General features: G+C 34.4%; 1 protein-coding gene across 1 annotated transcript; it reads left to right on the top strand.

Annotated features, from left to right (window-relative positions):
• On the top strand, positions 1 to 23175 carry MsrA (methionine sulfoxide reductase A). The gene is made up of 5 exons (XM_028300348.1): positions 1 to 194; positions 15375 to 15535; positions 18350 to 18470; positions 19145 to 19278; positions 22592 to 23175. The coding sequence occupies exons 1-5, from the start codon at positions 147 to 149 to the stop codon at positions 22824 to 22826; spliced, it is 699 nt and encodes a 232-aa protein (XP_028156149.1). The 5' UTR covers positions 1 to 146; the 3' UTR covers positions 22827 to 23175.
• Positions 23176 to 26892: the final 3717 nt, after the last annotated feature.

Below are 26892 nucleotides of genomic sequence, written 5' to 3'. Positions count from 1 at the left end.
TAAGTCAATGTCGCCGACAAACAAATACTGCGGTAGTGCTCGCCGGACCGCCACCAAAGTTCGACGTGTCGCGGCCCACTCTACACCTCGCGAGACGAAACACGCGGCCACCAAAACAAACCATACAACCACCAAGAAAAACCTGCATGATAAGATACGTCAGACAATTTTTCACCATGAAACCTCCAGTGAACGTGAGTAAATTTTTTTCATAAACTTTCTTGGAAATATTCTCGCTTTTACCTTACTGACGCAATTTGATCGTATGCTGGTATTAAATTAATTGGAACACCGAAATTATTATGCTGACAATGTTGGTATTTATGGAGTCTTGTTTTGTAAGTACCGGTAGAATTTATTTTTGCCACATATTTAAATTCAAGAGTAAATAATGTTTTAATTCAACGGTTGGAAAAGATATGACCTCGGTTTTCAAAGGATCTTTCCTGTAAGTCTAGCGTTAGTATTCAAAGTCAAATGTAAGTACCCAAGTGATTCATTATTTTTAAAGTATGTTTTTTACTTATTCTAAAATATTTACAGCAGGTTACAGTAAATTGCTGCTTGATAGAGTCCTCACGTCACTACAAATGACTGTACCTTACTGTTCATAATAGGTATGAAGGATATTTTTTTCTCTATACAGGATAATTTTCTTTCTTTACGTAAATCGATTAAGTTCTGAGGGATACTGATTGCAAAGTCACCCTGTATAATAATAGCATTTTAATACTTAGGTGTAATATTCCAAAAAACTTAACACTAACTATAAAAGTTTTTGGTTTTGTATATCATTACATTAGGTACTCGTATTGTCACCGAACGATGTTTGATACTTTTATGTCTTAACGGCATGCATCACAATGTAAGTAGGAACACCTGCTTGATTTTTTTGTTGCTAGGGTATCATGTTATTGGAAAAGGTAATTGAGGTCATAATGTACAGTTAACTGTGTGTCTAGGATGGAATTTTTTGCACGGTTCACTAACCTTTTTCTATAACCCAGAAAACCGCGTTTTATGACATACTGATCGACCTGATCTAAACCTTTATTTGTAGAAACTATTTATTAATAACTTTAATACATTTATTTGTTTAAAAAATATGTTTTAACTACGCCATGAGCCGGTGAATGAATTTTTATGAACTTTTAAAAATAGTAGAGTTAGTTGTTAGTTCTTTTGTTTTGCAAAAACACCAGCTCGTACATAAATACACTAAAGAATATGTAAATAAGATAATTTTGTCGTTTTTGTAATAAAAAGACCGCAAACGTCAATCATACATTCTTATAATTTTTGCACTACAATGAATAAAAGTGGAACGGTTTTCCACGGAAAATTCTATGTGTTTTCCTGCAACATAATATCCTTAAATTGTCTCTCTTACGCTACACATGCAATAATTTATGATTGTTGATCATTAGTGTCACGTTTTCAATGTAATTTAGCTAAGTCATATTGTAAATTACTAAATAAAAATACTGAGGTAAAGATACAGGTAGAGTTAGAGCTGCGAATTGACATTACCGTTTTCAATGTTTTCTACTCTACTGTACTGTATTTTTAAGATCGAATCTCTTTGCAGACCGAGCTCGACTAGATAATAAATAAAATTAAAGACTACTGACAACTAATGTAGAGCAGGAATTTTCTTTTGGAAATTGGGTATTAACTCTACCCTAAAACTCTACCACAAAATCATTGATTTGAGCACTACTTTTATTTAAAATCCCCATCATATTAATATTTTCAGTAGGAAAAAACACGTGTAACTTAGGAAAAAGTAGAAAAACAATTTCACAATGAATGCAAACAATAAATCTTAGACTTTTGTTGCTATAATACTATTAATAAATAAATAATTGCCTCAACGACCACAAGATTAAATGTCAACTCGCGTGGCCGTTTTCATTAGTATTTGATGAACGTTGATTGAACACACCTACTGGCTTTTTTGCTGCCGATTGTACAGTCAGTGACAAAATATACTTATGTATTTAGTTTTCAACTAAGAAAAATAGTAGGTATTATGGCCCTTATAAAACTGATAAAAGATCAGAGTATAAAATGTTTTGATTCTCTGGAGAGTCTTCAAAATATCATTACAATTTATAAATATTTCTCATGAAAATTGAAGACGCTTTTATTTATTTTTAGGTTTATTACGAGTAAAAAGGTGCTATTGTGTCCCATACCTAGTCGAGTGCAGCATTTATTGTCTAACTTTTACAATTGGCCATTTCAGGACACTATCTACTTTGTTATAACTTTTTACAATACGAGACACTTACATTTACTAATTTCTAGAGGTTTTTATGCTGTCTGTGTAGGACTTCGCACTGGAACTCAATAGGGATGCAGACAATTACGTCTTACTAAAGAATGTCTTTCAATGGAGGAGCAATTCACGTGCCGTTGCGGATGTTTATTTTATGTTAGCAATAAAACCTCTACAAATCACCGAGACAAAGTTATGTTAAGGTGTTTAACCTCCAACAGAAACAAATGAGGTATAATTCCGATAATGTAGAGTCAAATATATTTTATTTTATACGTTGGTATTATAAAATGTGCGTAGTAAAGTTTAAGTACGTCTACTGTAACGCAGTTTGACACGTGTTGAATCTCTTTGTTTATTTACGCTATGCACTTAATGTTTAGGTGTAGTTATGATTATTATTAATAGCGTAGCTATTATTAATTGGGCTATCATTATGTCATTAGGATTTATGAGCTATTTTAGTTATTGCTAAAGTTTGTTTTTGATTACAATGGGGATACCTCAAGGTATATTTCTGGCATGATCTTGATCACAATTTCACCCGAAGATTTTCGATTTCCAGTCGTATTCATTTAATTTTTGAATGATTCTCCCGAATGACTAGTCATTATTAAGCACTAAAATTTTTCTTTAGGTACCATTAGCTATTTGGCGAGTGGCAATTGTTGCCACCGAAGATCTATTTTAATAGTACCGCTAAAAATAGTCTGCTACTTAATTACTCGCGAAAATATTTAGAACGGCCTTTTTACTATAGGTCTCGCTTAACTCAGTCAGTGTTTGAGGTATGGGAGCGATACAGGAGGGGGGTAAGATTGACATCTATACTTATAATAAATCTGTAGAGAGGTCAATTCTGTACATGAAATATATTTTCAAAATAACTATCAANCGAGTGTATTTGAAAGAAAAGCATTAAAAGCAATCAATTTTTTTGACCCAACCTTCAATAATTTTTATTGGTATTTTAGTTTAAATCTAGCTTATATTGTTAAATATCTACTCGTTTAAATTCTTTATTTATTTACTCCCTAATAGGGATGTTTCCTGGGTAAAAAAGCAAGAGTTTTAATTAGTCCGTCAGTTAGCTAATCAAAAACTACTAGACACGTATTTTTCACTTTTTAAAAATAATGAAAATGTAAAGAGAAAAAGCGTGCCAAAGTTCTAAAGAAAAGGCCCGTGACGTCAGTGAGTGCGTAAAAGTGCAGCACTTTGTGACGTCGCGCGGAACTTCAACGCACTATAATTTTGTAATTATTTGTTTTATTGACAATAAAAAATATACGACGTGTCCAATATTTTTTATATTAAAATTGACGGACTAAAAATTTTTTTTAGGAAACTAGCCTATTCCTTATAAATCGTTGCATATGGAGAACTTAATGCCATTAGGCATTCTCTGCAAGAAATATCTCAAGAATATTTGAATCAGTAAAATTAGTCAATTTGAAGCTTTGAAAAAATCTTTGAATCTTCTAGTAAATATTTGAGTTTAGTTGAAGCTAATTCACTCAATTTTCAAACAAAATCTCAATCACCAAAACTAAAACAAATAAGTTTGCATAAAAAGTTATTGTTTAATCAATCTCACGAAACCGGCCGGCAACATCAAACAAAAGCCATTAAGTTACGATTATATTGACAGGCGTCCAAACAAAAAGTTTTTACCCATTAGCATCACAGACACCGGTGATTGGGGTAACGTTAACGTTACCTGACTGCAACCCGTTATTACGCAAACTTTTTGTCACAAATAACGTTATTTTTAACGGGAAATGCAACTGCTTTGTTGTTTTATTGCTGTCAATTGGTTTGTTAGTGATGTAACCGAACTGTTGAGTCAGATGGGATGTAGTTTTTTTTGTTTATTACGGTAAAATTAAATAGTGTAGAATCACAAAGGTGACCTTTGAGTCAACGTGTGAACATTTTTTTAGTTTTAATTAAAAGTTCATGTTTTATGATAAACATGAGTTTTCATTATTGGAAGTGATCATGTTTTTACTTTTTAATTAACATTGATACTCATTATTGACGCTATACACGTGACACGCGTGTGCTTGAATACTATAAAAACTTTATTATGTTAACTTTATTAAGTATAACAAAGTCAACAAGAACACAAGAAAAGGTTAGAAGTAGTTATGTTCAAAGTCAAACTGATTTAACTTAAAACCACGAAATTAAAAAAAAAAACATTTTAAAACTGATGAGAATGTGTGTTAAGATTATGTTTAAGCGGCTTTATTTTAAATTGCTTTCAGTAGAGTCGGTATTTTCCCCAATTCTTTGTAAAATCCAGGTGATTGTATTTTCTTTAAAATATTAGTATTTTTTATTACTTGTTACTTTTATGTAATATATTTTTTAATAACTGAAAAATATTTTTTTCCAATTTATTACTTACTTACACTTACCTAAGGAGTTAACGAGAAAAAAATACTAATTTGTACAAATTCTTTTTTTAAACAAAAAGGAATTCAAGAAAAGTGTTGTGCCCATTTATTGTCCTGAAGCAGTGGTAGGGTTAATACTGGGACGTGTAAAAGTGCTTTATAAAAGCCTACTTGCTTAACCGTAAAGTTCCTTAAAACTGGGATAAATCCAAAAGAATAACAGTCAAAACCGGTTCATCAAAGAGTATCCAATGTCATCCCAAATCCTGATAAGGGAGGAATGTTGAAAGGGTCCAGGACTAAGGACAGCTTAATATGATAGCGCCAGTTACGGCGTAGACGAAAGATAATGTCAGGATGGTTTGTCGGCTGTTGACATGAGAATAGGAGTTATACTTGAGTTGTGATTATCTGCAGTGGGTTAAATCCAAGATAAAGGACAAAAATGGATGTGTGTTTGGTATTGTGAGAATATTTTTACTAAGTAGTTACTACGGAAATTGACCCTGTACGAGTTTGCCCAGTGACAATATTGTAAATAATATTTCAATCGGGTTATATTGACTTTTATGGAGGCTGATTTTCTTTTCTTTGAATGTAATTTTCAGAATAACTTAGTAATATTATTAAAAATTTCGGCCGAATTATAAAATAGTCTTTTTTTTTTGTTTTTGAAGCGAGTCTTGCGATTTTAATTATTAGACCTTATTTATTTTATTACACGTTACAAGGTAGTCTGTTTTCCAATCCGTCTCTAGGTATGTAAAATTCACTTATATTGGTTCAGTAGAGTTACTAGTATTATGTTAACTGTAATTTCACCTTGAATTATTAGTGCGGACAAACTTCAAAAGGCAACTTTTAGCGAAAAGAGCAACGCGTCATTTACCAATTATTAAAAAAGGTCAATATTGACTTTCCCACGGACGCTGACTCTTTGCTTGACATGGACTGGTGACTATTCCTAATTAACTTAGAGCAGTTAGTAGACGCCAAGATGGCGGCGAAAAGACTGTGGTGACATAAGACATAACGCACGTCGTTGAGACCAGAATGTTGCTGTATGATGATACAAGTCGGTTAATACACATTTTTATCCCACTTCAAAAAAAGGAGGTGGTTATCAATGTGTATTTTTTTGGAGTCGGTTTTATTTTTTAGACGATAAATTTTTTTCTGCAATCGACAAAGTTTTATTTAAAAAGAATAAAAGAGAATCATTTATTTGGCACACGAAATATTTAAATAAAACGTTATCATTTGCTATGGATAATTAATATATTATGTTTGTATTGAATTGCTAGAGGGAAAGCCATTAAAAGTATGTTGTACCTATATTAATATAAGTTTATCAATATCTAGATTATCAAAATCAAAACAAATCAAATCAATTTAGTTTATTTGCGTGATCATATCGTATCAATTTTATTCATTTTATATTTATATCTATCTTATCACTAAAATTAAAATTAGTATCAAGTTTATTTGAAATCTCGCTTCATAACCACACTATGACTAGGACAAGTCAGTAAGATACCATCAAAGATAAAGAAGATATCGGAAGATTTCATAGATAAGATACAGTTATCGCTTGATTAAATATGCATTTTATCTATGGTTCAATTTAGTATTAGAGTTTACTTAGGCCCGATTCGACCACACTTTCGAGAATAACTCCTGTTATAACCGGCACATTGACAGTTTCAGTATGGGAAATATGTCAAAACTGACGATTTATTCTGAGATTAATATTTAATCTTGTTTGGCTGAATCCACCCTTAGATTTTTTTTTATAAAAATGTCAATCACACCTCAGTACAGCCTAATCATTTAACTAATTAATGTGTAATTTTGTGATTAGAAAGCTTAAGCTGTTTGAACGTTGGCCACAGACAAGTAAATATGTAACTAAAACAATTAACTCCCAACACTTTGACATGCATTCCAGGACATTAAATAATTTATTTAAAATGACAAACGTCAGCAAACTGATGTAAACATTTAATTAATAATAAATCATTAGTTAGCCTATATTCAACTGAACGGTTATAATAAACTCGAATTAACAACTTTTTTAATTATAAAATAACACGATTTGGTATTTGGATGAATTAAACAGAAGATATTATTGATTGGAACCAATTAGAATAAACCTTTCAAAAAATTTCGGACTGTTGTAAATTGTGACGTAACGTAACGTGATGTTTATAAATAGTAAAATAATAATGTTTCGATGAATCAAAAAGAAGACATATTGATTGGAACCAATTAGAATAAACCTTTCAAAAAATTTCGGACTTGTAAATTGTGACGTAGTTTCATAACGTAAATGTACACTTAACTACTTAAAAATAGTGATGAATTTACATATGACAGCACTCGAAGCTACACTATGATTAATCTATGTCATCATCATCATCATCTCAGCCATAGGACGTCCACTGCTGAACATAGGCCTCCCCCAATGTTTTCCATGTTGCCCGGTTGGTAGCGGCCTGCGTCCAGCGCCTTCCTGCTACTATTATGATGTCGTCGGTCCACCTTATGGGTGGACGTCACACGCTGCGTTTTCCGGCATTAATCTGGATGTATATCTGGGCTTTTTCCTACGAGACTAGGTACCCGTTTTTTGCAGGATCCCCTTTAGTAATAAGTATACCTACGTGTTTTAATACATATTAACGTTGACATGACCATTCCGTTTGCAGTGTCCCGCAATAAAACGATCCGTTCGAATTTGTAAGTATAATTTCAAATAGGTACATACATTATATTGTGTGTTCACACGACAGTCCAGTCCAGTAATGCAGGAACCCGCAAAACTGGATTGGTTGGATTGGTGAACTGGACTTAGGGTGGATTCGACCAAACAAGAGTAAAATATTAATCTCAGAATAAATCGACAGTTTTGACATTATTTCCCATACTGAACTGTCATTGTGCCAGTTATACCAGGAGTTATTTTCGGATAAAATTTTGTTCGAATCGGGCCTTAGTCGATCAAAGACTTACAGATAAAAAAGACATATAGCCGAAGTAACTTAAATGTATAACCTCCTCTTTTTTTTAAGTCGGTTAAAAAATTAACAATCCTGTTTGCTTTAGCCCACAATTTATTAAAACCAAATAAATAAGTTTTTTTATTTTAAAACACATTTTTCTGCACATAGTATTTACGTAATTCAAACATTAATTTAAATAAAGAAACAGCTCAAGCAGCTGTCAAAATAATCAACCATTTGACAGCAATATTTAACCGTTAGAGGATGTATAACTCCAGTTGCGTAGTGTTCAATGAAAAACAATTTTCCTGTACGAATATATTATTTAAATACGGGCATAATTTTGTATAATGAGTTAACTGAATAGTTAAGAATTTAACTAGCTTGTTGGGTAAGACTGAAGCAGCGCAATCACAACGATGTGACGATTTTTGACCGACTTAAAAAAAAGGGGAAGCTGGAACTCAAGTGATTTTTTGTATGTTTTCTTTTAAGGTGTAAGGTTTTGCAAAATCAGAACCGCGGATATTAGATTTATTTCGTTCGTTCGTTCGTTTCAGCCAAATGACGTCCACTGCTGGACAAAGGCCTCCTCCAAGGTTTTCCACAATGCACGGTCCTGCGCTGCCCGCATCCAGTCTCTTCCCGCGACCTTTACCAGATCGTCGGTCCACCTAGTAGGAGGCCTGCCCGATTTATGCCTGATTTATTTATTTAAGCTTTAATGGCATATAATTGGTACATAAGGCGAACTTAATGTTATTGGCCATTCTCTGCCAGATAATCTGTATTTTTGTAATTAAAAAAGTAAACTACTGAACCGATTTGGATACCATTTAAATGGCCCAGAATCATAATTAATTATTCTTCCATCATAAATGACGGAGTTATGAGGTAATAAATANATATTTTCAAAATAACTATCAAGGGGTGATTAGTGATCGATACTGATGCCAAAAATGCAATCAGTAAAATTTTTGTCTGTCTGTCCGTCTGTATGTTCCTTATAGAAACAAAAACTACTCGACGGATTTTAACGAAACTTGGTACAATTATTCTTCATACTCCTGGGCAGGTTATAGTATACTTAGGAATTCCCACGGGAACAGGAATTAGCGGGAAAATCCTTTTGTATGAAAAATCTAAACCGCTTAAGTTAGACGCTTGAAATTTGGCATGCAGGTACCTTAGTAAACTTAAAGCTTAGTTACAACAGGATATTGCAAAATTACCACAGGAAAGGGAGTTAGCGGAAAAAAACATTTGTATGAAAAAATCTAAACCGCGTAAGATAGATGAAGGGGGTAAAACGGGATCCACGCGTACGAAGTCGCGGGCGGCCGCTAGTTATGAATATTATGATGTGACAGAGCGTACAAATCTGAAGCACATCTGGGCCCCGATTACGCTAATTTTTAACGTCTCCAATACAGACGCGCTTCTTCGATTCTGCGATACGATACGAGCTGACGTCAGCTGTTTTGACCAATCCGTATCGCAGAATCGGAGAAATCGAAGAAGCGCGCCTGTATTGAAGACGTTAAAAATTAGCGTAATCGGGGCACTGGAAGTCTCACCGACGTTTGACGTTAAAAAACACTACCGTGCGGCTCCTATTCCTCAGGCATTGACTCAGTTAGACCTATAAATTACACAATGTTCCATAATTTATCTTGTCCCACGTGCATAGAGAATGTCCCCAGCGAACAATATGCGCCTTGTGGGTCCAGTTCCCTTAGATAACAAAAGCGGCGTAGAAGATTACAAAGCATCATTAATATTGACCTTTGGTCCTTGATAATGTTTTAATTAGAAGACATTCCTAAAGATCATGTTGCAGCTTATCGATCCATCGATATTTCGATTGTTCGGTGTCATTGTTCATTAAAACGTTATCGTGTATTGATATCGAGTAAAATACGTCTTAACTATTGCAGTTCCTGTTCAGATCTTCTTTGTTAGTTTTAGAAGTATAGTTTTTGTCTCCTCGGCAAATTAAATCAATTTCTTGAAGTCCAAACATGCTTCTCATTTGTTGGTGTCAGCTGTTTTATGACTCTACTATGTGTTTGAGCATACGTGCCGCGGCAATGCTAAAGAATTTCATAATAGGTACCTGTGCAGAAATTATGTGCGATAGAGATCAATATTGTAGAAAATCCTCGCAATAATATTATTGTAGGTAGAAACTAGGTAAAAAAAGGTAATAAAATCGCGTCAATTGCATTAAATGTTGCTTGAATGTGACATTGTCCTTGCTAAAGGGTATAAAAGACATAATAGGTGTAAAAAAAAAAATTTTATTGCTTTTAAGCTGGTGATCCTTTTATTAGGATTACCAGATAATCCTAAACTTATTGTTTTAGGTATTAGCGATGTCATTAAAATAAAATCCGCTCCATGTTGCATTAAGATTATTTACTTTGTACAACGACACTTGTAATGGAACGAGTCACTTAATAAGGTGCCAAGATTATGAAACATGTAAAGTTTGCCTGCACCGACTCCAAAAGTATCAATCATGGTATACCTACATAAATATTAATTCGTCCTAATAAATAAGTAGGTAATTAGTAATTATTTTTCTACTTTTTAGTGTAGGTTTTTTGGAGTCGGTTTTATTTTACTTATTTCTTACTTTTTAGTTAACTATAACTAATTATTACCTTGATGTTACCACTGAAGGTAGGCAGTACATTGAGACCATATTCTTCATGTCTAGTGTAAAATAATATTCCCTACAAAATACAGGTTACCATATAGGAAACCTAAAAAGACCTTAAACCGTCAGCCCTCCTTAAAAACATGAAAGAATACAACTGTTGGTCTATTTGTAAAACTGTTGGTCTAAATATAATATTTAAAGAATTATCCTCCAATTCCTAAGCATTAAGGAGTTGTACCTACCATGTCCAGTTCATCATGATGAGATGATGAATATCTGATTTAAACACTTGAATAACTTTAGAAACTATACTTATCTATAAAATTAAAAGAATTATCTTCCAACTCATAAGGNTCAAATATAAAGATGGATTGTTGGTGGATTATGCCATAAGGAAAGAAAAATTATTACTGGACATGAGAAACTCTATTGATACAGGTACCTTGATAGACCTCATTGCAGCGGGTTTACCAGAACACGTACTCAACAGGATTGATAGAGAGACATTGAAAGATACAGTTGATCTTTATAATGAAGTGAGAAAGTTGGAATATCTGATAAATAAGAGGAATAATTTAAACTACAGAAAGTATGGAAACCCAAGAGTAAGCAATGACAACAATAAAAATGATGATCAAAGAGCATGCAAGACTTGTGAAAGGTTAAATAAAGGAAGTCGCTACCACCCTGAATCTGCTTGCTGGTTTAAAACAAGAGCAGACGATAAATCAGTGGAGAAAAACATTAAACATGTAAATAATTCTGTAATTGAAGCTGAACTGAATGAAACTGAACAAAAAAACTGTTAGTGACACCATTAATATATGTTCCACTGCTTCTAAATGATACACTGAAAGTTAATGGAGTTTATGATTCCGGTTCAAATGTTTCTTTGATAAATTCAAAGCTGATAAAACTGAAAGGAAAAGGAAACAATTTGAATAAAGCAGATTTAGTGACAATTAATGGTGTCAAAAAGGCAAGTGGTTTAACACAACTAAAAATTAAAATCTTGGAAATTGAAACTAATGTTGAAGTTTACATCATCGATGAAGAAAATTTTAAGTATGATTTTCTGATCGGGCTAGACTTGATAAAGAAGTTCAGATTGATACAAGATGAGAATTTAAATATCACTCAGAAACAAGAAATCGTTGAAGAAAAAGAGGAGAAAGTTTCAACAAACTTAAAAGCTAATGCTGATGAAGAAATGAGAAATAATAATAATAAGGACAAATATACAATAAATTTCAACGAACATATTAAAGAAGAAGATTTTGAAGTAAAAATGGACTATTTAAATGAATATCAGAAATCAGAAATAAATAAACTCATAAATAAATATAATTCAATTTTTGCGAGAAATAAATATGACGTTGGAACTGTTAACGGATATGAAGCAAGAATAGACTTATTAGTAGACAAATACTGCAGTAAGAGACCTTACAGGTGCACTATGGAAGATAAGAAAGAAATAGAAGAACAGGTAGGAAAACTATTGGATAGTAAACTTATAGAAGAATCTTACAGTCCATTTGCTGCACCTGTCACACTGGCTTTTAAAAAAGAAGATAATAAAAAATCCAGATTATGTATAGACTTCAGAGATTTGAATAAAATAGTGGTACCAGAAGCACAACCATTCCCATTAATAGAAGACTTAGTGACCAAGGCCAAGAATTGCAAATATTATACAACTCTAGACATAAATTCTGCTTTTTGGTCTATTCCTTTAAGAATAGAAGATAGGAACAAGACAGGATTCGTAACACAGGATGGACATTTCCAATGGACTTGTCTTCCATTTGGACTGAAAACAGCATCAGCAATTTTTCAACGGATATTGAGTAACATAATAAGAAAATACAAACTCACAGATTTCGCCGTGAATTATATTGATGACATATTGATATTTTCAGAATCATTTGATCTTCATATTCATCACTTAACACAGCTGTTTGAAGCAATTAGTATAGAAGGATTTAGATTAAAATTTCAAAAGTGCACTTTTGCATCAAACTCAGTAAAATACCTGGGTCATATAATTGAAAACAATTCTATTAAACCTGTAAAAGATAATCTGATTTCAATCAGAAATTTTCCTACTCCAAAAACACAAAAGAATGTGAGACAGTTTTTAGGGAAAATTAATTTTTATAATAAATACATACAAAGCAGTGCGATAATATTAGATCCATTACATAACTTACTCAGGAAAAATCAACCGTTTATTTGGTCTGAAGAATGTCAAAAAGCATTTGAGAAAATAAAAAATCTTCTATGCTCTCAACCAGTTCTAGCTATTTTTGATAGAGATTTGCCAATTAATATTTACACAGATGCATCGATACATGGCATTGGAGCTATTTTGAAACAGACACAGCCCGATGGAAAGGAAAAACCAGTAGCTTACTTTTCAAAGAAGTTAAATGAGGCCCAGAAGAAAAAGAAAGCCATTTATTTGGAGTGTTTAGCCATCAAAGAAGCGGTGCAATACTGGCAGTATTGGCTAATGGGCAGATCATTTACAGTTTATTCAGATCATAAGCCTCTCGAAAGAATGAATGTGAAATCAAGAACCGATGAAGAATTGGGTGACTTGACTTACTACCTATCGCAATATAATTTCGAGATAAAATATGCACCAGGGAAACAAAATTTGGAAGCGGATTGTCTTAGTAGAAACCCTGTGTTGGATTCAAATGAAAATACAGATGAACAATTAAAGATAGTAAACTTTATTGACCTAGAAGATATTTTATTAGATCAGGATAAAAATGAAGAAATACGAAATAATAAAGAAAAAATGATTAATAAACAAAGCATATACTATAAAAAAATTAGAAATAAAGAAAAAATAATTTTGACAGAAGAATTCAGTATCGAATTTTTGAAAAATGTACACAAGAACCTATGTCACATTGGAATAAGGCAAATGCAGAAGACAATTGGTCCGCTATATACAGCAAGAAATTTGACAAGAAATATTAAAAGAATATGTGGGGAGTGTGAAATTTGCATTAGAAATAAATCAAGAGGACAGCACAAATTTGGATTTATGTCTCATTTGGGCCCAGCAACGAAACCGTTTGAAATAGTCTCCATAGACACAATTGGAGGTTTTGGAGGATCAAGATCTACAAAGAAATATTTGCATTTATTGGTAGATCACTTCACTAGGTATGCATTTATTTTAACTTCAAAAACTCAAAGTGCGAATGATTTTATCAAACTAGTGAGGAATGTATCCAGTACAGAGGACATCGGTATGCTGCTCACTGATCAATATCCAGGCATAAATTCGAAAGAATTCAAGAAGTTCTTAGAAGAAAAACAGATAACTATAATATTTACTGCAGTAAACGCACCTTTCTCGAATGGTTTAAATGAGAGGCTGAATCAGACTTTAGTAAACAAAATGAGGTGCAGGGTAAATGAAGATGAAAATAAGAAAGCCTGGACAACGATAGCTCATGAATGTGTGAACAAATATAATCAAACTGTACATTCAATAACTGGCTTCACACCAAGTTATCTTATGTATGGTACAGATGCTACGATTTTACCCAATGAATTAAAGCGAGACAAAACCTATAATGACTGGGTCAAAGATAAGATGGCGGCACTACAGAATACAATTAAGTCACATAACTACAACAAATCGCGGTTTGACAAAAATAGAAAATACTATGAACTTAACGTAGGAGATATGGTTTATGTAGAAAATGGTAACAGGCTAAATAGAAAAAAATTGGAAGAACTGAAAATTGGACCGTTTCAGATTGTTGAAAAGGTTTCAGAATCAATATATAGAATTGATACAAGACACAAGAAAACAGAGTCGAACCTTTTTCACATTACAAAACTTGTACCAGTATCCACAATACAAGGAGAAGAAGAGACAGAAAGTGAAGAGACAGAACATTAAAGAGAACTGATATTAAAGAAAATTTACTTCTGTAAATTTCTTTTTCAAAGGGGGGGAGATGTAAAGTAAATACTTTTTACTTTAAGGTCTATGATTTGTCTATGACTTAAAATGTCTGTCAAAAAATGTCATAGTGAAAAGTCATTGTGGAAAATATGAAGATATTTTAAGAGATATTAATAAACTTTAAATGTCGTTTCTTTTATTTTACAGGTTTGTGTTATAGCCAATGAATAAGGAATTTAGTTTATTTAAGTTTTACCTTCTATCATCAGCTCATCAATATGAGATGATGATTTCCAGGAGCAAATACTTGAATAACTTAAGAAAAAGTTTGAAAAACGATATACGTGCCTATAAAATTTGAGGGTTGCCCTCGATTTCCCTAGGATCCCATCATCAGATCCTAACTTGGTGACAATGGGACCACCTCAGAAGTGTACCCTACCGAACAAAAAAAGAATTTTGAAAATCGGTCCACAATTGACGGAGTAATCGATGAACATACATAGAAAAAAAAATACATACAGTCGAACATATAACCTCCTCCTTTTTTGAAGTCGGTTAAATACTTGCAAGCAGCATTTGCTTAGTCGACACTTAGGTAACTATCTAACGAATAATTTGAAGACAATCATCTATATTATAAAAGAAAGTCGTGTTAGTTACTCCACTTATAACTCAAGAACGGCTGAACCGATTTAGCTGAAAATTGTCAGGGTGGTAGTTTAGAGCCAGGAGAAGGACATAGGATAAGAAGGACTTTTTATCCCGTTATTTATTGCCATTAAGGCGGAACAAAGTTCGCCGGGTCAGCTAGTTCTTTATAAATATTTTATTTTAGACCTGAAAGACGCGTTAGTATTCAAATCAACAATTACTTAATTACTACGTTAGTCAGTATACAATACCATACTAAATCTTTAAAAGAATTGCGTTTTGATAGCTTTCATAAAATACCAGCATATTGATCTAAATCTACGGTATTCATCAGGAGAGGTCTGTCTATGGGCCGTAACATCCCAGACCTGACCATCAACAAAATAAGAAGAAAAAGAAGAAGATTCAAATCCAACAACTTTTCTAACATCTCCAGGCTGCCCTCCTCCATGATGTGGACATCCCTACCAAGAAGGCCACCTTCGGCATGGGCTGCTTCTGGTCCAACGATTCCCTTTTCGGCGCCACTCCTGGCGTCGTGAGGACACGCGTCGGGTACTCCGGAGGCACCACGAAGAGCCCTCATTATAGGAATATGTGAGTTGATTTATTTATTGTTTGAACAAGGATAATTTTGATCAAGGAGGTTAGGTACTTTTGGCATTAGGGCATAAGCTACTTCTGATCTCAACAAGGCTTACTTTGGGATGCTGCACCTAGAGTCGTGACATGTTTACTACAGTGGCAATTAAAAGAATCCGCTTTATAGAAACATGCGTGAATTGTCAACTGTAGAGAGCATGGGTACAGGTGATCCTCCGACTTCCTGCCAATAGTGACTGAATGAGGATTGGAATGAGGAGGTTTTAGTATGTAAACTTGGCCGTATGTGGCTGATTCCCACAGTTGCAAAGCATTTCCTCCCCGAAAAATAGGTTGTATTTTACTATACGTAAGAATGCTCAGAGGCACAATAGAGCTCGTTCTAATAACGATTTACAAGTAAAGTTCACAAAATACTATTTGCTTAGTAGTTGCATAGAATGCATTAGGAATTGTAGAGCAACCTTGTATTTCGTAGGTCAGATTGTTATCTATGTAGGTAATGTAGGCCTATCAGGCCATCAAGACCTCGAATTTAATTAACAAGATACGAATGTAATTAAGAAACTTATCAGAAAATTTGCGAACTCATTCTTGTACTATTGAAAAAGCCGTAAAAATTGTGATAATGATATTAATAAACATCGGATAAAAATTGCAAATAATAAAGAGCAAAGTTTGCTGGATTACACGTTTTTATCGTCATAGATATGATGATAGCAAATCATTTTGTTTTATTGTTAATCGTAAATAAACATATCGGAGTCTTTTGTTTTGTTGTTTCGTAGGTAAGTCATTACCGTAGGTAACCTTGGAAGGTACCTAATTATCATACAAGTTTGACTCTTGCAGCCACAAAAATCAACGACCTGTTTTTAGTTTTTGTGAAGTTTCGTCTGCGATGTTTTAATTTACTTTTTTCTCATGATAAACCTTTGCTTTGCAAAGCTGAGTAGAAGCGTTGCGTATGGGATTCTCAATTAATGCTATGCCAAAGATTTAAAACTTTCGCTTCTTCTACTAAAGTTTCTCAAGCTACTTTCAGATTGCCTTTCTATCAGATATCAATAACAATATTTTTATTAGATCCATTACCATTTCATCCAATCTTCGGCAAAGATTCGAAAAACAAACATAAGGTAAAACATTATGATCACCGTAACTTTGTAGCAATACTGAAGACCTTATTTTATAACCTCTTCACACGGCAAGCCTCTACCCTACTAGATATTCATTTTACAGGAGCTTTACCTCAACAATATTTTAGCTAACCAGCGTAGTCACGTCTATGCCATATTGTCAAGGAAAAAGCCCCGATCAATAAAGTGGTTAGTACACAGACGAACCATTGCAAGTTAGTGTGTGACTCTAAGCTGCTGAATTAAGTATTATTTAGGTTCTTTACTATATCAGTGGGTATTTTTGGGTTGCATGATGATATATTTTTTTTGTATGGTCATTCACACTGTTATCAATCATGTAGTCGTACTATCAATTTTCGATTGTAAATATTTAACTTATCTTGTCATTAGTGTTAAACGCACTCGCTGGGTGTCACGACTTCGATTTATCTTGCATGATTCTGCAAATCATTTATCGTCGGAAAACCGTCTTGCAAAAGTATTGTGCAACTATTCGCCGGTATAGGCACTTTAGCCTATATTATAGGCCCTATAAAACATTTTATGGCAAACACGATGATTTCAATACTCATGGGAATAAAAAAATATCTAATTCCTAATTATAATACCTACGTACTTAAAAGTTGTTTAACAATTTTGAATGGTAGAGTCAAGAACGGAATAAATATCACGCCTATTTACCTACCTAATGTAAGAACAAATCGTTTAAATTACTACAAGTACTCGTAGTGAATAAAGCAAAACAATATTTTGTAAGTTTCCTATTCTTATTAACCTCTTTGTAACAGTCTAACAGGTAAATCTAACATATAAAGTAAATAAATACGTAAGTTACCTACTTAACTAAATGAAGAAAACTACCTAATAAAAACCTACTAGCATAAAGTACTGAGACTTCAACTTTAGTTTACACAAAATATAATTTTGTAGTCGCAAAAAATAATTTTAGTCAATTAGTAGTGGTGGTGACACGTTCTACGAGTAACCTATTAATTATTTGGATTAGTGATGCTCTACGCAACGAAAGGCCAAGGCGATTAGATGCGTGCACGCATGTTATCGACTCATTGACTTCGCTAAAATTAGTGTCAGATGTGATCTGTAGTAATCTGGCATTGTACGTTACACGCGGAAGAATATAAAATCGCAATTTAGGACGCTAACACAGACGGCATTGAGTTAAAAAAGTTGTAAAATTATGAATTCGTGCCAAAATATTGATGTTCTACTGATTATGCCTATCCATTACAATTTAAGATTTTTAACTCTTGTCCGAATTGATTTTCAAAATGAGTAGAAATCCAAAATATTCGTTATCACTATTGCCTATCAGGCCATCAGTCTACTTATTATAATTACAATCCACTGATAAATACGAGTAGGTAATAGGCCTCCCCTTAGATATTTTTGGATTCATCCAGCTTTTTCATCAACTTTTCGCAAGTTGTCACTTTACTAGCTAACTGCCCGAAATATTTAGTTAATCCATAAGTTTTATTATAGCGTAAAAAACTCAAAGTCTGAGTAAGTAAGTAGGTAATACTTGCCTTTAACTGAAATTCAGATTCAAAATACCTATTCAAATAAACAAATCCAAACTGCTAAATCCGTTAAAATAAATACGTTGTTTTTGAAATATTAATGTGATGTGTTTCGTGTATTTCAGTGGCGACCACACAGAGGTGATCGAGCTGGACTTCGATCCCAAGACCGTGACGTTCGTGGAGCTCCTGGAGATGTTCTGGGCCAACCACGAGTACGGACTAACCACTAAGCTCAAGAGACAGGTAATACTAATAAAATGTATATTAACGCCCATATTCACAAACATTACTATGAGGTCTCACAGTGCGCGTGGACGCACAGGGTGACACATGACCCAATCGTAGAGCTCTATTCAACGCTGTGCTTTCGATTTGCTGTTTCACTTAAGCAAGCATCGTTTGTTAATACGGGCGTAAGATTTATCAATAAACCTGTAGCAAAACAGTAGTAGGTAAATGTAAACCGTCTCTTTGGTCTAACTCTAGACCACCTGCTTTAAACAAAGAGGTCACGGGGACAATTCTAACTGAAACTAAAGAAATGAAATGAAAGGATGCACGATTAATTAAAAATGTAAGTCTAGAAGAAAAAAAACCAATTAAAATTGAACTGAGAGGCAGTTCAGTTGTCATCTGGTTATTTGTGATGCCAATGACACCGATTTTCAGCAGTAAGCCTTTTGCATACCCTTTGGCATGGTCTCATTAAAAATAGAAGGATGGTATGGACACAAAACAAGTACCTATGGTGGAGCTGTTATGGTCCCCAATTTTTTTTCGCCTATTAAGTTGTAGTAAGTAACCTATAGTTACGTGGGTTAGGTACTCTGCGTTTGACCTCTGTGGGCAGCAAATTATAGATGCAACCTCAAAAAATTTCCTTCTCTCAATATACCCTATTGTTTCCCTCTCCACAGTACCAATCTATGATCCTGTACCACGACGAGGAGCAGCGAGCGGCGGCTGAAGCCTCGTACAAGGAGATGCTGGCTCGCGTGGGACAGTTGCGGACCGAGATCGCGCCTGCTGGGACCTTCTACCCTGCTGAGGAGTGAGTATCTTTGAACAAACGGTGTGATGGCAGAAATGACCAGCGCCGTGGCCTTCGTCACCGTAGGCCACGGCATATGCTGAGTGGGGTCCCATTGCAGTCGGCATCTTATTTGTGAATGGATGGCACTGCTCAGTTTACTCTTGTTGTTTATTTTTTCTTCCTTTATTATGTGCCACTGTCATGTCTATGTAATTGCTTGTATTTGTGTGATGTCCATTGTAATAAATGTATCTTGTAGGTTGACCCTCTCTAATTTATCAAAGGTACAATCAGTCAGAGCTGGACGTAAACCTATCCCAAAGAGCGCCACATATCACGATCCCCGCTTTTTTCATCAGAACATATTCGCTTTTCTCATTTTTTGAGAAAGTTATGAATAGTGTGCCATGTTGGGAGACCGTATGAATGAGACACGGGTTGTAGTTAGTCTCTGCTATTATGTCTGTTTATTAATGTGAACTGCGTGACTATTTATGCGATATAGATCAAAGGTAAATGACGTCACAGCATCAGCACTATACGTGATAAATGTGCTGACACTGTGAACGTGATCAAGATAAGATATGAAGAGATTAATTATTGTGCATACCGGCACAAATAGTAATCTCCATTGCAAATTATCAAATCATCAGCCTGAGTCCAATGCTGGACACAATATCCCTCCTCATAACCATGATGCATGCCACTGAGCTCTATCCTGATAATACACACCTAGTCCAGTCATTTAAGCTTAAATTAGGTAAGAATCTCGGAATTCGAGATACCCAGCTGTAAGTCTGTAAATACTTGTATATTGACACCCTAAAAGTGGTCTCAAAACCTACATATGGTAGGGTGTAAGCAACTATTAAATTTTAAGGTCAAAGGTCACAAAAATCGGTTTTTTGCGCTTTTTTTGGAAATATCTCATTTCCTATGGGTTTTTTGCTATTTGTATTTATTATCAATATTGTAGAATACTAAATTCTCTACAAATTTTGTTTAAAAAAAATTTTTATACGGTGAACCGTTTTCGAGATAGAGGGCGGAGAGCGCGCGGTCACTGCATCACTTCAGGTCAACTTAAGCGGTTTAGGTTTTTCATACAAAAGGATTTTCCCGCTAATTCCCGTGGGAATTTCGGTAATTACTTGTTGTAAATAAGCTTTAAGTTTACTAAGGTACCTACATGCCAAATTTCAAGCGTCTAACTTCCGTTAAGCGTTTAGATTTTTCATACAAAAGGATTTTCCCGCTAATTCCTGTTCCCGTGGGAATTCCTAAGTATACTATAACCTGCCCAGGTGTATGAAGAATAATTGTACCAAGTTTCGTTAAAATCCGTCGAGTAGTTTTTGTTTCTATAAGGAACATACAGACGGACAGACAGACACAAAAATTTTACTGATTGCATTTTTGGCATCAGTATCGATCACTAATCACCCCCTGATAGTTATTTTGAAAATATATTTCATGTATAGAATTCTGTCCGTCTGTATGTTCCTTATAGAAACAAAAACTACTCGACGGATTTTAACGAAACTTGGTACAATTATTCTTCATACACCTGGGCAGGTTATAGTATACTTAGGAATTCCCACGGGAACAGGAATTAGCGGGAAAATCCTTTTGTATGAAAAATCTAAACGCTTAACGGAAGTTAGACGCTTGAAATTTGGCATGTAGGTACCTTAGTAAACTCAAAGCTTAGTTACAACAAGGAATTCCCGAAATTCCCACAGGAATTAGCGGGAAAATCCTTTTGTGTGAAAAATCTAAACCGCTTAAGTAGACCTGAAGTGATGCAGTGACCGCGCGCTCTCCGCCCTCTATCTCGAAAACGGTTCACCGTATAAAAAAAGTTTTTAAACAAAATTTGTAAAGAATTTAGTATTCTACAATATTGATAATAAATACAAATAGCAAAAAACCCATAGGAAATGAGATATTTCTAAAAAAAGCGCAAAAAACCGATTTTTGTGACCGTTGACCTTGAAATTTAATACAGTGGAATCTCTATAACTCGAATCTCAAGGGAAATGCAAAAAAAATCGAGTTAACGAGTTTTCGACTTAACAAGAACTTCGAGATACAAGGACTTAACTGCTGAAATTTCGACTTGTAGAGGACGGACAAGCTTCGCTATAAGTAATCGTGTCCTGTGGCGACAAGGACAAACATCACGTTCACAGCTGTGTTACTTACAATGTTTCATTGATGTATTCTTTCATTGCACGTGTACAAGACAAAAACAATAGATTAGAAGCCCCGAACCCGAACATTCATTTTGGATTTTATTGCTATTATTTCGGGGAATTCCAAGTAAGACGTTATTATACATATTTTACTAACTACGACTTACGGAGTCCCCTTTTTTTTCGAGTTATAGAGTATAAATATGTATCATCAATACTTCGTAGGGAAATAACATTTTGTTCGAGTTACAAAGTCTAAATAATTCGAGATACCGCGTATTTAGGTGCTCAGCGGAAGGGAATGGCAATTTTTTTCGACTTACTGAGGATTTTGACTTAACGAGGTTCGAGTTATAGAGATTCCACTGTAGTTGCTTACACCCTACCATATGTAGGTTTTGAGACAACTTTTAGGGTGTCAATATACACGTATTTACAGACTTACAGCTGGGTATCTCCAATTCCGAGGTGAACTTACTATAATGACTGGACTAACCCTTGATACAGGGTGCAAACTAAAACCTATTCGGAATTCATCTTTATAAATTATTCCAACAAATAAAAATGTGACACACCTACTTGTACCATTATGAAATGCCTTATCATGACTCAAGTAAGCGTGATCCTGTCTCGAATGAAGTTGACCTCAAATCAATTATGCATTCATCAATTTTCCTATTACTTTAATGATAATGCATAAAATTCGACCTTAGTTTGCCATAAACGAAATGTTACAAGGTTTAAACGAACCCGCATTATGCACGGCGTTGCATCTTACTTTTGTGATTGTAATATGCGACTTTATAATAAGAATTTTAAGTCTGATGTGCTGGCGGTATCATGAATTACCTATGACAAAATTATAAACTGAATAGCTTCAGCACCGCCTGTAAACCTTATCTAATCCCACCCGGATGTTATAATTACGATTTTTCATTTTCATTTTTCATCCACTCCAACTTTACATTACTTAAATGTTGCATCCTTCCCCGAGCGAAAGGGCGTATTACTTATCCTTTTCTTACATACCTATACCAAACACCTACCTAATATTTATAGAGATAATTTTGCAACATATTGAGCATAAGGAATGTAAAACTGAATTGACTTACTGAGTTATTTTTAATCATCCACAGCTACCACCAGAAATATCGCCTGCAAGGCCACAAGGACCTCTGCCGCAGTCTCGGGCTGGACTCCACCAGGCTCCAGACTTCCCACCTGGCGGCCAGGCTTAATGGCTACCTGGTGGGGATGGGGGGAAAGGCCCAGTTTGAGGAGGAGGTGAAGAAGCTTGGTTTGGACGAGAAACAAGCTGACTACGTCAGGAAAGAGCTGGAGAGAAACGAGGGTGGCGGTCTGGCGTGCTAGGTTTAGATGCTGGAAGTTTGGGCAGTCGTCATGTTGATATTATTATATTATAGAAGATGTGTTGGAAGGTGGGTGCAAAGTTTCATGGCAATGATAAAAGAATACCTAGGGGTCGATCACTAAAACAGGCTGTTGTCATGTCAAATATTCGGTATGTGAAATAAAAATTGTTTCATACTAGCTCTAAAATTACCATGGCTGACTATGTTACTGAATCACCCTTGAAACTTTGTCCACCTCCAACCAAACACTCTATTTTTTCAGAGCATTGGTACCTTTAAATGTATAATTATAATTAAATATATTTTTTCAAGAAAATATTGAAGACGACTTACCAAAACGCAGCTAAGTAAGTAAGTAAGCATTTCAATTTAGTGAGAATTCCATCTCTAAGTTTGTCCTTTGAACTCCTTTGGTCAAACTTTTTGTTATATTTTAGCAAGTAAGTTTGTTTAATTGTTTATGACTTTTGTGTATGTTTATTAATACTTCAATTATCTGATTGAAATAGGTATTATTCTCATATTCAGATTTTGATTCGTTTATCATAGTTTTGATTATTATTTTTATTGTCGTAAGTAGAATACCCATAGCTTTATATTTTTGTTAGTATATAGAAAATATATGTATGTAACTATATACAGTATTATAACCACATGATTTAAAAGTTCCATTGTGTAAAACAAATCATGTAAAATAAAAATATTTTCCGAAATGTTATGTTTTTTGTATTTAGCGCCATCTATGATAGTCTGAGACAATGATTATTATGAGTAAGTAATAATAACTGTGTTCATACAAACTTCGATAGATGGCGGTATGAGGCTTTCAAAATGTGCATTACGCTATGCCTCCTGACTATTTTTACACTACATTATGCTGGGTTGCACCATTTTACATAAACTTTAACAAACGTCAAAAATTTGTCAAACTCCATACAAAAAACACGGGTTAACGTTATAGCTACGGTTAAAGTTAAGTGGTGCAACTTAGCCTTACAATAGGTAGGACTTACTTACTACTATTAGTGGTAGTACTTATTATTATTCTGTGCTATTAGGTAGGACAAAAAATCAAAATGGTAAATCTGAAAATGATATATTTTTTTGCTGAAATTCCTAAATATTTTAGGCCATTCTGATTTCTATGACAACGCAATAAGTCTTGTTTATCGAGTTTGTAGTATTTTGTTATTTACGCATTGTTTTTAAGCCTCATAACGATTTCATTAGCATACAGTCCACACTTGAATACAAAAGAATAATGGTCCGTTATTGTTTTACTAATCGAACTCCGCTGCGTAGTTTCTGGTGTTTGTTTGTTATACTTAAATAAATTAGAATTCAATAATATGCGCATACACAAAACCACCGGGTTTTTGAACAAACTCATTGATTTTTCGGGCATTGACCGTTAAATTTATTAGTTATTTTGAATAATAGCACTGAAAGTACTCGTAGACGACAGAAAATTTACATTTTCAGTTTTTTAACATTATTTTTAGAAGGTAAAAAGTAATCAATAGAGGCACCTACTTAGTAGGATAATGGCAAAATTATGCGTCTGATGATTATTTATCTAGTCTTATTTAAATTAATGATAACTTCGTATTAAATACTTTTGGCGATAGCACATTGCGAGAAATAATTTTATCGTAGGAAGTAGGTAGGTACTTTAGATATTATAATGATTGCGTAGATAAGTATTATGGTTGGCTAGTCTGCTTTTATACAGGGCTGAAACGATAAGTGATCTCACTCGATTATTTCTAAACTATACAAGATATCGAAAAACTGGTTACTGATCCTGAAAGTGATTCACGAGCTCTTTCAAACGGCACCAATAATAGGTTACGGAATAAACTGGAACTATCCGAAAATTAAATGTTTCCAGCTTCCATACATTTGGTAAAGTTACGTAATATTAAAAACTACACAAGATATCGCAGAACTAGTTACTGATCCTAAAAGTGCTTCACGAGCTCTATCCAACAGTTTCAACAATAGCTTACAGAATAAATTGGATCTATCCAAAAATTCAATGTTTCCATCTTCCATACATTTAGTACTATCTCAGTCATGGCACTCATATCTTGATAATATTATAGCAAGTAAAGCTTAAAACTAATGTTTTCCACAAATAATTTTAAATGAGATGCAAGTTACGAGTTCATTTAACTGACTTTTTAAGTTTATTATTTAACAAAAAATAAATTACACTTCTAATATTGTGTGGTTGGCATACATTTAGAACGGAAGCTGGAAACATTGAATTTTCGGATAGTTCCAGTTTATCCTGTAACCTATTATTGGTACCGTTCGAAAGAGCCTATGAAGCACTTTCAGGATCAGTAACCAGTTTTTCGATACCTTGTATAGTTTAGAAATAATCGAGTGAGATCACTTATCGTTTCCACCCTGTAGATGCTGTTTAGGCTTATCAAGATAAGCAGATATTCGACGGATTAGAGTCAGTGCATCTGTACTAAGTAGGTACAATGTATTGACGTGTTTTCTTTTCAGACCTTATAAAACTTTATTATAGGATTACTGCAATGCAGTTAGGTATGTAAGTACTTGAAATAATGACGTCTAAACTCAAATTGTTGATAAATCCTACGTGAGCAACATAAAAGAAATAGATATACATAGGTATTGTACTTAATATTATGTAGGTACTAAAAAAAAGGAATTTCGGAAATCTTTGCTTAGTGAAGCAGAGCTTGTTGGTAATATTTATGCGAGGATTTGGCTAAAATCTTGACACATCCTATAATTTTTTTTCAGTATGGTAATTTGTTACCAAAGCTAGTTAAAATTATAAGTGGATTTGACTTTCTTTTAGATAAGTCGGAAATTCATCTTAATCTGAAAAAAATTACCAGAACCGAAACTCTAACTTATACAGCACGTTGCCATTAAAATTTATGATATTCATTTATTCTCAATCTGTTGACTTTAAAATTATTTTACACGTCCCAAGCATCATATATTTTTTAAAACACGGGGAATTATACCCCAACCTTTAGGTACTTAGATACGGCATCAAACTGCCAGTTAGAGTGGTTGCTACCTACTTCGATTCCCGTCGTCCACTGGACTATTATCGTGAATCCACATTTACAACCTGGTCAAGTTAACTGCGCACCTGGCTGGAATGCTACTCTCCCTATCATTTACCTGCACACCTCCTATTTTCACCCCTTCCGTACTAGAGCGTCGATGTGACGTCAAGCCAGTCAGCCAAGTGCGCAATTAACTTGACCGGGTTGTAAGTGAGCCAGCCGATTATTTTGATGATAAAAAATCACTGTCACAACTATCTTTGTGTTATTAAGCACACTGTCGCATAAGACACACAATAGACATTCCTATGCGAGACTCATGTCACCCTGTTGACCTGAGGCTTAAAAGGCCTACGTTTATTTTAATTATAGGTAGAAAATCACTGTCTCAAACTCTTTTTGCGAGTTATTAAGCACCCAACCTCAGATCATTATGATCTGAGCACCCAATTCTGACCCAACCGTCTCTTATGACACACAATAGACGTTCCTAAGCGGGACTCATCTCCCGTTGACCTCAGGGTAACAGGCTGAGTGCACACACACTCGGTTCGCACCGGAAGGACTGCTTGCACTAACTGGATGATTGGTGCTGACTCATTCTTCGAGTCTCACGAAGCCTGTGGAGATATCAAAAATACTCCACTGTTAAAATTTTCACACGATTTTAATTAAAAACATTATCCATCATGTTAACTATTTATCTAATTCGATCAAGCTAGGTAATGCTAATTGTCTAGCGTTGAGACAAAATTTGCAAAAGTAATCTAGGTAAGTACCTAACAATATCGTCCGTATTCACAAACATTACTATGAGTCTCACAGTGCCCGTGGACGCACAGGATGACACATGAACCAATCACAGAGCTCTATTTCAACGCTGTGCGTTCGATTTGCTGCTTCACTTAAGCAAGCATCGTTTGTGAATACGGATGTCTTCCGGTCCGTCACTAGAGAACTTTTCTGCCCAACTGTGAACACTTCTAGCTATGTGAATGTTGC

This window comes from Ostrinia furnacalis, unplaced genomic scaffold (assembly GCF_004193835.3).
Source record: "Ostrinia furnacalis isolate ACB-3 unplaced genomic scaffold, ASM419383v2 OfSCF0710, whole genome shotgun sequence".
Taxonomy (NCBI): Eukaryota; Metazoa; Arthropoda; class Insecta; order Lepidoptera; family Crambidae; genus Ostrinia; species Ostrinia furnacalis.
Note: the sequence above shows the minus strand (reverse complement) of the source record. Positions and strands in the feature narration are given on the sequence as shown.

What these genes read in the sequence shown, in the direction of transcription:
- MsrA (XM_028300348.1), top strand. Translation starts at nt 147, where the DNA reads ATGATAAGATACGTCAGACAATTTTTCACCATGAAACCTCCAGTGAAC. An exon ending in CCATGAAACCTCCAGTGAAC is followed by an intron (nt 195 to 15,374) that starts GTGAGTAAATTT and finishes TAACATCTCCAG; the next exon opens with GCTGCCCTCCTCCATGATGT. An exon ending in AGCCCTCATTATAGGAATAT is followed by an intron (nt 15,536 to 18,349) that starts GTGAGTTGATTT and finishes CGTGTATTTCAG; the next exon opens with TGGCGACCACACAGAGGTGA.